Source organism: Artibeus jamaicensis, unplaced genomic scaffold (genome assembly GCF_021234435.1).
Source record: "Artibeus jamaicensis isolate MK-2021 breed Jamaican fruit bat unplaced genomic scaffold, CSHL_Jam_final scaffold_916, whole genome shotgun sequence".
Lineage (NCBI taxonomy): Eukaryota > Metazoa > Chordata > Mammalia > Chiroptera > Phyllostomidae > Artibeus > Artibeus jamaicensis.
The window spans coordinates 59,154,431-59,165,000 of record NW_026522059.1 but is presented as its reverse complement, the minus strand read 5'-3'; the positions used below and the strand labels follow the sequence as shown (position 1 = coordinate 59,165,000).

Sequence of the window (10,570 nt, the reverse complement as noted above, 5' to 3'; positions counted from 1 at the left end):
TCGGTGATAGTCGCTAAGGGATGCCCATCATGGTGGAAAACAGTCTCCCAATATCCTCAATGGTAAGCAGGGACAGATACTAAAAATCCCACTTCTTTAAGTAAGAAAATTGATTCCTTGAGCTGCAAATATTCAAAATGAAAAAAAAAAACCCACCTTGAAAATAACATTGAATTTCAGGGAGAAACTGATAATAGTACCCACATCTTTACAGAAGGATAGCTGATGCAATTGAAATAAATTAAATGAAAATGATGTAAGCTTTGCAGGGTATAGCAGAAATGAATGAATAAACTCCCTGAACTTTAATCCATTTTAATATGATAAACTTCTTTGATTATTGGGATTTATACTTAGCCCGAGGGGAAACTGTGACACAGTGGAGTTGCTTTTGGGGGCCTAAACCATCAACTCCCTGGTCTTTATTCCTACACTAATATGACTAGTATCTTCTTCTTTCTACTTGCTTTTGCAAAAAATTTTATTTGTAAGAAAGAACCAAAGATATAAATACACCTGTTTCTGAAGAGGCTTCATATATACCACATTAGATAATTTGAGGTGTTTTTCCACTATGTTATTCTGATTTTACAATACTCTGTGCTATTTTATGTTTAGCAGAGGATAATATATTAAGTCAAAGAAATTACTATCTAATTACAGAATTTCAGGCATGAGTGGCTCAGGAGGAAAATGCTTTACTAAAGACAAAAGAGCCTTCTTTACCTTGTTAGAATGACACTATGTTGGTAGCAAGCTTCTTTGCCTATTCATAAAGCCAACCTTCTAAGTCTGGTATAATGAAACTTCGACTCAATAATTCAGCCCCCTTCCCTCCGTGCTTTTCCCATAAATCTAAAAATTGCCAGCTCATCTATCTCTGTGTCATCAGAATTATCGTCAAATTTGGAGGAACTAAGAGACTTAAAATAATAGCGATGGTTGTTAAAAAGTAAGATGAACCAATGGTTCATGAGGCTTTACCAAAATATGGAGTCTACAGGTTCTTATCTAGAGGTCAGAAATTGAGGTAAAGGTCATTCAATGAAGTCATGCAATAGTCTAAAACCTTAACTACTATAGTCAAAAACTATTGGGGAGTTCTAGGAAATCAATATATTGAGAATTAAGCTGAGGTAAATAATCAGCTGTTAGGTAAAAATTTGAAGAAAAGAGATTCAGATTCAGGATACTGAACAATATATATCAGACCTACTAGTAAAAGACAGCCCATGAAAATTTGCAATCAAAAGTCCGGAAGCCGACTGAAAAAGGAAAACCAGAAACAGAACAGAAAAACTGAGCAGTGATCACAATGCAGACTGAGATAACTTCTTTCCCATTCCCAAACTCCTACTCCAATTTTTTGAAATTTCACTAAGAGATTAAAGTTTATCTACAGATAATCTCAAGCCACCATAATTTTGTTTGGTTTTGTTTCCTTGAAACAGCTGCCTATTCCCAAAAGCAATGCTTTCAGGAAAACATGCCTGTCTCACATGAACTTGGACGTCCTTTTCCCACGTTCCTTTGATCTAGGTCTCCTAACAGGGAAATTTATTTTTGAGGTGAAAATAAAAACTAATTATGGACACGGGGCCACAAACAATTGTGATAAAATTATTAAAGACTTACTCTTATCTAGATTTACCTCAAATGCACTAGTAAACTGCACTGAAGTATGAGAAAAATGCAAAAGGCATGTTCTTAAGTTCCATTTGAGGAAATTGGGTTAGGCAGCATTTCCAAACACTAATGGAACATATAAAAATCAGACACTGCTTAAAACAAAAAAGTTATATGTTAAAAATAGAAAATCAAGGGTTTTTTTTCTATTCATCTTGAGCAAAATGCCAAAGGAAGCTAACATCCTCAAGGATAAAATGTCAATTTAAAGTTTTCTAATTTTTCCCAGGTGTACAGGCTTGTGATTTTTTCTCCACTTTCCCTTTTTGCACATGATCAAGATAGAAAAAGACAAATGTGGAAAACATTTTAAGCAGAAAATAATTCATTTTATTTAAAAATAAAGGCACACATGATGTACATTACTCTCGAAAGGGCCTCCTTCATTATCTTGAAAGGCTAAATAATTTGAAGATTTCTTAGAAGTAAAGCAAAAAAGTTTTGTGAGCCATAAAGCTGGGAAACCAAACAGCACCTCCATCCAAAAAAGAGTAAAATGGATGTTTAAAATCAGGAAATGTAGAGGTTGATAAATACTACAACTGAACATGTACGTTGCAGTTAATGGTGTTGCCTTCGAAGGTGTAGCCCATGGAATCAGACTGATTACCTCACACCACTGCTCATCTAAAGGGAGTCCCTCCTTACTGATTTCCTTAGGATCAAAACCTTCAAATTTACCTCCAAAGGGATAGGGTATTTTTAAAGAAGCCTTTCCCACAACTAAAATCCCATTAAAATGGGCCCACGTTGAACACGGCGTATTCTCAAAGTTTATCCACATAGATAAACTACTGTGAAAACCCAGAGCATGTGAGAAGTACAGAAATATTCTACTTATGAAGTAATTTTCTCCTTTTGACTTCACCTTGCTGGTGTGTCTATTTCTTCCATAAGGTAAAGGAAGTATTTGCTTGATGACAGCTAATACAGTAGAAAGATGATGATAACAAGATGGAGAATCACAGCTCCGCTCTGGGAGGTGCTTAAAATACTCAGCATTCCCCAGCACAAGTAAATTAACCTAAAAAATATGTGAACTGGGAAGTGAGGAACTCAGGCTCTCAGCTGGGATCCTGCTGGTGACTCTGCTGTACTAATGTTTAAACTCTATCAAAAACTAAAAAACTCATTCAACAGAAACTGTAAATGGCAGTATGTTCACAAACTCTTTTTCTTTATGACACTGTCCAGTCTGTTTTGGTCCATGATTTTAGGAAGCAACAGATCCATCTAGTGCTGTGTTCCTCAGCCTCTGATGCATTTCAAGATACTGCTGGCCAAGGAAGACCTGCCTGTCCATCTCCCCGTGACTTGGATAGTTAGGAACAGTGCCCACATTTCAGGGGAGGTTATACATTGTATCTGTGCTGAGCAGGATGAGGGGAAAGGTTATGTCACTTAAGTATTTCATAAACATCATCTCTTTCCTCCCTTATCACTTTCTCTCATGTAGGACGGTGAGCAAAGGACGCGTTGTCCAAGCAAAGGCCTCTGATCCAGTGGGGAGACAAACAAGAGGCTCTGACCACTGCTCAGAGGGGTGGCTACAGAGGCATCAACAACCATGGACACAGACACGTGAACTATTCTTAGTGCATGTAAAATATCAAATGTTACTCTATTAATATTACTCTGAATGTTACTCTATTATTAATGTTATATAATATTTTATTTAATATTTCACACAACTACAAATTGTACATGACTGAGCATAGAGTTTTTCACATTAGACTTTATGTGGAAAAACTTTACTTATCATTGATAACACAAGTTTTTCCACATGAGATATTTTTCTTTGTGTCAATAACTACAGTGATATTTATAGTAGGACTAGAAAATTAATACATTTATATGCAAAAATAGCCTTTGAATTATTCTTAAAATAACTTTATCTGGCAATTAAAATGGACAGACAAAACATGTAATTGTAGCTCTGATATTCAAGGTTCCAAGAATATCTGGATATATAAGCCCAGTCTTGTTGCGGGGAAGGTTACAGGTATGATAGTTCAAGGAAGGGGCACTGCAGCAATGCTCCTGGGGCCGTTCGTTCATGTGTGGGCCCTTCCTGCTTCTCTCCAATACCGACACGTCATTCAGGACAGGGAACCAGATGAGCTGGCTACAGCCAAGAGGCCATTTGGTATCACTGTTTTCATGTGCCCTGAGGTAAAATTAAAGTGAGAATATCTTCCTAAGTTCACATGGCAAATTTGCTTTTTATTAAAAGGGGCGAGACTGAAAAGTTCGATATTTATGTAAAAGTCCTATTTGTGTAAATGAAAAAGCTTCTGGGTGTTTTGGGAATTTTTTAGAAATATGTAATTAGTTAATCCTAGATAAGTCTCTTCAGAATGTCAAAATTCCCTTTTAAAAAGAAAAAAAGTCACTGTTAATTAAAAAAATAAAACTTAGTTTAAAGAAGAAATTATCAGAGAATCATTTTTTTCTATTTTGAATAACACATAACCTTTATATACCATTTAAAACACAACATTTCTTAATCGATTGGCCATGTGATTAACTAGCACACTGTATTCACCTTTGTTAACCTAATAGAACTGCATACCTGTACTTATTCATGAAATTGAACCTGCACAAATTTCATTTCTCTTCATGAACACAGAATTGGAATCATATTCTAGCCTTGTCTCAGAAAGCTCTATAAATTTGTTTGATTTAATTACAGACCTTGGCTGGGGCGGGGCTGAAAGTAGGAGGGCACGGGGTAATATTAACATATTTCTAAGGTTGCAAATTTATTTAAATAACAAGCACCAATGGATGCTAAAAATAATCAAAATTTTATAGCAATGCCAAATTGCAAATTACCCCAGAAATCATACTGTTAGTTGTTAAACTTTAAATATAAGCTTTACTATGTGTTAGATGTTATGTGGGTAAATTCCTGTGTCTGGAGGACCTTAACTTTTGAACTTCCTGGCACTTAGGTGGGGGAAAATAAAAACAAACAAATGAAAAAAATCCCTTGGACAGGTTATAAATTAAGATGTGAATAAATGCATTACTTAATGCTTCACTTTCTTAATACGTACATCAAATACTAAGCAACATATTTGTGCTAAAACACCATGTGAAATCAGTACTGAAATGATTATAAAGGAATATTTCTAGACATATATATGCAATGACATAAATAATGAATTAATTTATGAATTAGGCAGTCTTTATTTTTCTGCATATATTCAGGTAGACTTACTTCCTACTTATTAATTATAGACAATAAAAATCTGTATTTCAAATAATTTAATATCTTCACTCACTGAAATGAAAAGAGATTCAAAGGTACCCTGCTCTCAGTCACATGTGATCAGCTGCCTAATATGACTAATTCACTGGACTGACTCCCCTGGATGTGACTTACTGTTTGAATTCTGTGGGAATCCGGGCAAGGAGGATGGACCGTTCATTCCAGGAAGAAGGACTGGAGGCAGGCCAGGGAGTCCCGGGTAGGCTGCCGGAAGGCTGATGCCGTGGAGGGGGCTGCTGTCTACCAAGCTTGGCTGCTGCACTGCTAAGCCCAGCACATCGGAAGCTTTCTTGATTCGGTCAAGTTCTTGCTGTGCCATCAGCTGCCGAACAGTGGTTGGAGCCAAGTAATCTTTCTCCCGATCAAGCTGACTCCCAACAGTCTCCCTCACTTTTGAAATGTGCTGTTTGGAAAAAATATGATCTCTGATGGACAAGCGGGCAGAATACTTCACCCCACATAGGGTACACTCTGGTTTGGTTCCTTCTGTCCCACTTTGATTGATCATGAAAGGCTTCCCTATGTTGATTTTAAATTTCTTCTCCTTGGCCCTTGCGTTCTGGAACCACACCTGGACCACGCGTTTGGGCAGACCGATCTCATTCCCCAGCATCTCGCATTCTTGCATGGTTGGAGTTCGGTAGTCACCGAAACATGCCTTGAGAACCTTGAGTTGAAGATTGCTCATCTGGGTTCTGAAACGCTTGTGACCTGGTCGATCGTTATTCTTGGATTTAAAAGGATTGCTGGACCCAAAAGGATTTGGGGAGCTTGGGTCAGCGATACTGGATGTTTCGCTGCGGTCAGCATTGTCATCGGGGTCATCCATGATATAAAAGCTTTGGTCATGGTCACCATCTTTGTCGTTGAAATGTATTGAGGGGCTCGTGAGAGAAAAGAGAAATTTCTCATCACAGACCTCTGTGGTGGGTGTGGTTGCTGTTTTTGGCAAAGTGTCAAGAGTTTTTGGCTCTTTAGGTGATAAAGCTGGCTTCACATCTCCAGAACCTCCCATGGTGCTTTCCACTTCGGCATTGCCCTCATCAACAGTGGTGGCGTCACTGATGGCTGTATTAATTGATGACGTCTCGTCAAAATCAGTTTTCGTTTGATCATACCCAGCTTCAGCAGGAGGGGCATTTAAATTCTCAACATCCTCAGGACATTCTGCCTTAAATGAAGAGGGGCTCAGCAGATTCTTGGGTGACAGATCTGCTGTCTTACTCACAGGTGTTGATACTGTTGAAGCTAATTCATTCTCACTTGATAGATCGATTTTAGTTAATGGCAAAGATGGGTAATCAAAATAAATGTATTTCTGTGGGCTTTCTCCCCCATCTTCTGTGGATATTAAAGGGCTTGGGGGCAAGCTGTACCCTGCCTGCTTTCCCTCATTCCAGTGCCGAGAGCGGATGTGGCTCTCCAGGGCTGACTTGGCCTTGAAAAGGGCTCGGCAGAAGGGACACCGTTTATGAGACTGAGCCGGACCCACGGCCCGGAACTGGCCCTTCCTTTCTCGGGCACGCGTATTCTGGAACCAGACTTGGACGACTCTTTTTTTCAGCCCTACTTCACGGGCGATATGATCAAGCATTTTTCGGGTGGGATTGGAATCCAGCAAATATTTTTCATAGAGTATTTCCAGTTGTTCAGGAGTGATAGTGGTTCTCAGGCGTTTATCGCGGTGTTGGTCTTCACCGCTATTGCCTCCCTCCTTTTCACTGCAGTTATTCTCTTCCTTGTCATCCAGTTTCCTTTTCAGGGAAGCAGAGATGGTGGTGGGAGCTGTGGTATGGGAGGCACTGGTCTGGGGCGGCATCTGTGACAGAGAACCACTCAGCAGCTGTCCGGTCATCAGGGGGTTGTTGGGGTCGAATATCATGTAGGGCATATCCAGGGGCCTCTCCAGGAACGGAGAGTGAAGGAATTGGTTTTGAGCAGCGAGGAAATGCATGTGCTGGTGCTCCTGCCAGAGTTCCGGGCTCGGGAAGGCAACGGTACACTGGTCACATTGGTATTGGAGTAACTGTGGAGGTAGACTGTTCTGGAGAGAAGTCATGGAAATCTGCAGTGGGCTGGAAGGGACTGGGGTCTGAGAGGCTGAGGGGGGCCTGCCAATCAATTGGGGTTGTTTGGGTGGCTGGGGCTGGGTTGCTGAGGCCTGCGGTGTGTCTGAGGAGGTCGATGCTAAGTGTGGGGCTGGCTTGGTGCCTTGAGGAAGGGGTGAGGGGTCATTTTGCTTTGGCTTTTCTGTGGGATATTCAGGTTTGGGAGATGTCTTCTCAGGTTCTGGTTTGGGTGATGGAATCAGAGGGGTACTTGTTCCAGAGCCAGAACCGGCTGCAGGAGCCATGACATTTTTGGCTGCATCTGTCTGGCCAGATGCTGTGCAATGCTTGTACACCACCTGGTCGGTGGCATCCATGGAGTCTTCGGTTTGGCTTTCATCTTGAGCATCGTCATCTTCATCCTTATAACACTGCTTCTTCTGATGAGTAATCAAGTCAAAGATCCGGGGGAATACCACATTGCACTTTTTACACTGATACTGCATGTTGCTGGTTCGGATGTACCGCTCATTAGTCAGTTCTCGTTTTTCATTATCTTTTGTTTCTGCTTGGTTCTCGTAGCTCTTCCGTGCTTTCTGACGAGCATTCTGGAACCATACCACAATAACCCGTGTTGGGAGGTTGAGCACAGTGGAAAGTTGTTCTATCTCGTCATCTTTGGGGTAAGCGTTAGTGTCAAAAAAGTCTTGTAGAACCCTAAGCTGGTAGTCGGTGAACCTCGTTCGAGAAGACCTTTTACTGAAAGAAGCATCAGATTTATAATGCTCTAAGGAGGAGGGCTGTGGGTCAATTCGTATGTCTTCCAAAACCGTTATAGGTGGGTTACTGAAGTTGTACGGTGAATCCTTGTTTCTCTGCCTTTCCTTAAAAAGCGTGTTGCGAAACCAGTGCTTGATAACTTTTTGAGAGAGGCCCGACTTTTCTGCCATTTCCTGAATCTGTTCTTCACTTGGAGAATTATTGATGTCGAAATAAGCCCTCAGGATTTTGAGCTGATCGTCTGTAATTCTTGTCCGAGGGCGTTTGAACTGAGAATGCCTTAAGAAGTTAGGGTCCAACCCAAGCTGCTGCTGGCAAAGCTGTGTGAGGTCTGCAGACAGTGTGTCCATCTGGGGCAGCTGCAGGGCCAGCTGGGGAGGAAGTGCCGGGTGTTGTACAGGCTGCATCATAATAGAAGGGAAGAGGGGAAGGTCCAGAGACACAGGCAGCTGGACCTGTGGGGGGGCAGAAGGAGGAGGTGGTGGAGGAGGTGGTGGAGGAGGAGGTGGAGGCGGTGGGGGAGGAGGAGTGGGTGGTGGAGCTTGTAGGGGAGTGGACACTGAGCTTGGGATTTTCACTGGCCCCATGGAGGAAGGCTGTGGGGGAGCTGGGGGCAGCGGGGGTGGTGGTGGTGGTGGAGGTGGCGTTTCTGGAGAAGGTGGTGAAATTGGATAAAGCTTGTCATAGGCCTCCCGGTACTGACGAGCAAATCTTTCCAGTGCTCCATAAGGGAAAAACTGACCATGCACATGTTCCTGGTGACTCTTCAAAATGAGAACATTGGAGAACAGTTTCCCACATGTTCCACATTCCAGTTTATCCGAGTTTTCACCCTCCCCAATTTTGCTCTTCTTCTGCACCTTCTGCCTGTTTTCATTATATTGAATGACCAGCTCAAACCCAAAGTTTTCCAATAATGCTTTGGCTGCATTTCCTCTGGCCCCAGAAGCTATTCGGGGTGGTGGGATGGACGGTTCCAAGGATTTGGGCTTCTTTGAGTCTTTGCCTTCTTTGAGTCCTTCACCTTCACTTGTAAATTCTTGTTTTGGTTTTTCTTGCTTTTCCACGCTCTCTTCTGCCTCCTTGCAAGATGGCACATCCTTCATGGGTGGGCAGTCGGCACTGTCCAGGTTGGCTTGGTCTTGTTTCAACAGCTTGCTCACCTGCTGCTGCTGTTGCTGCTGCTGGGGCAGCTTTTGAGATGGCAGCGGGGGCTGTGTGGCCTGGTACTGTTGTGCTTGTTGCTGTAGGATCTGCAGTTGAGTTTGGCCAACGTGATGTTGAGTCTGAATCTGCTGCTTCAAGTCTTCAAGCAAGGATCCAGCCATGCCCGTCATGCCAGGCATACCAAATGCGGCAGAGCCCGGCAAGCCCAACTCTGGCCCCAGGCTGAACTCTGTCCCAGGGATATAGAAAGGGAAGAGAAATTGAGGCTGCTGAAACTGGAGCAGAGCTTCTGGGGTCATAGGAAAATGAGGCAAAAAGGCTGGGTTTAGAAACTGAGGCTGAAAGAATGCAGCTTGCTGTTGTAAATCATGCTGGAGTTGCATCTGAATTTGTGCTGGTGACTGCGGTGGGTGATGTGTAGGTTGCTGAGCAGAAATTAATTCCGGAGTTTGCTTTTTGTTTAATTCTTTGGCTTCTAAGTGGGTATCTTTGCTGCTTGCTGCTGCTAAACTCATGGACTCTACCATTCCTTGGCCAGGACTGCTAACATTTGCTGCAATGCTGTGCCCCCCTGCCACATGACCACTTGGCTCCAGCTTGGCAGCCCTGGCCTTTGTCTGGTGGAGCACAGATCGCATGTGGATTTCCAAGGTCGAGCTTTGGCTGTATGCGACGTTGCAGATGCTGCACTTGTAGGGTTTGTTATCAGTGCCACTATTGGTTTCTTGGGGGACAGGACTGGAGGCTTCCTGCAACACCTTTTTCAATTTATGCAGATGAGAAACTGAATTATAATGGACCAAGAGAATATTCTTTTGGGTGAACGACTCTTTACACACTGTACATTTATATGGGCGCGATGGATCCAGGAATTTTTCCATTGTAAAATTTGGCCCTTTTCTAAAGGGTAAGGTCCGCTTTGGTTCAGAGCCTGTGTCATCAGGAATAGAGCTACTGTCACTTCCTACGGGACTTGCCTTCCCCTCGTGGTCCACCTCGTACTCTCTCTCCATTTCCTGCTCAAGGGCAGGCTCATCCTGGGCCATCATTTCACTTTCGGCCCAGAGTTCACCATTCACAGGTAAGGAGGCATACAGCTGTTGGAGTTCAGCTTCACTCAGTTCAGGGTGGCCTGCTTCCAAGTGTTTTTTTAAAGCCTGGAATGTACGGAAACTACGTTGGCAGAGATTACACATTGTTGCAGCCCGAATCACATGATACTGGGAATGTATCTGAAGCTTCTGCATTGTCTTGAAAGCCAAGCTGCAGTGGTTACAGCGGTACTTATATACGTGGCGGTCTGAAACAGACAGGGGTTGTCTCTTCTGCTGTTCGCTTAATTGATCTGGCAGGGTATCGGGGATTTTCACATCCTTACTCCCATTTTTGTTCCATTCGGACACTTCTATGGGTTCTTTAGTTGGTTTCTGTTCCTCACTCTTTATCTCCATGCTAACCTTTGAATCGTCAAGACCTGCCATACTTTTTTCATCCACTGGACTTTCACCTGCACAGGAGAAAGCACAAACACATTGCTTACAGGAAGGAGGGCTAGGTGCCTATAAATATTGTAGGTAAAGCCGCTAAAGGTTTCTGCTTAATTGGTTCTTTAGAG

The 10,570-nt window shown here is 42.6% G+C and overlaps 1 protein-coding gene across 2 annotated transcripts in view; it reads right to left on the bottom strand.

Annotated features, from left to right (window-relative positions):
• The window catches only part of ZFHX4 (zinc finger homeobox 4), a 190,907-nt gene that overhangs the window by 4,422 nt on the left and 175,915 nt on the right, over positions 1-10,570 (bottom strand). For both annotated transcript variants that reach the window (XM_037145191.2, XM_053661080.1), the window contains exon 10: positions 5,075-10,462. In XM_037145191.2, coding sequence (XP_037001086.2) covers positions 5,075-10,462 — 5,388 coding nt within the window. The remainder of the gene's footprint in view (positions 1-5,074; positions 10,463-10,570) is intronic.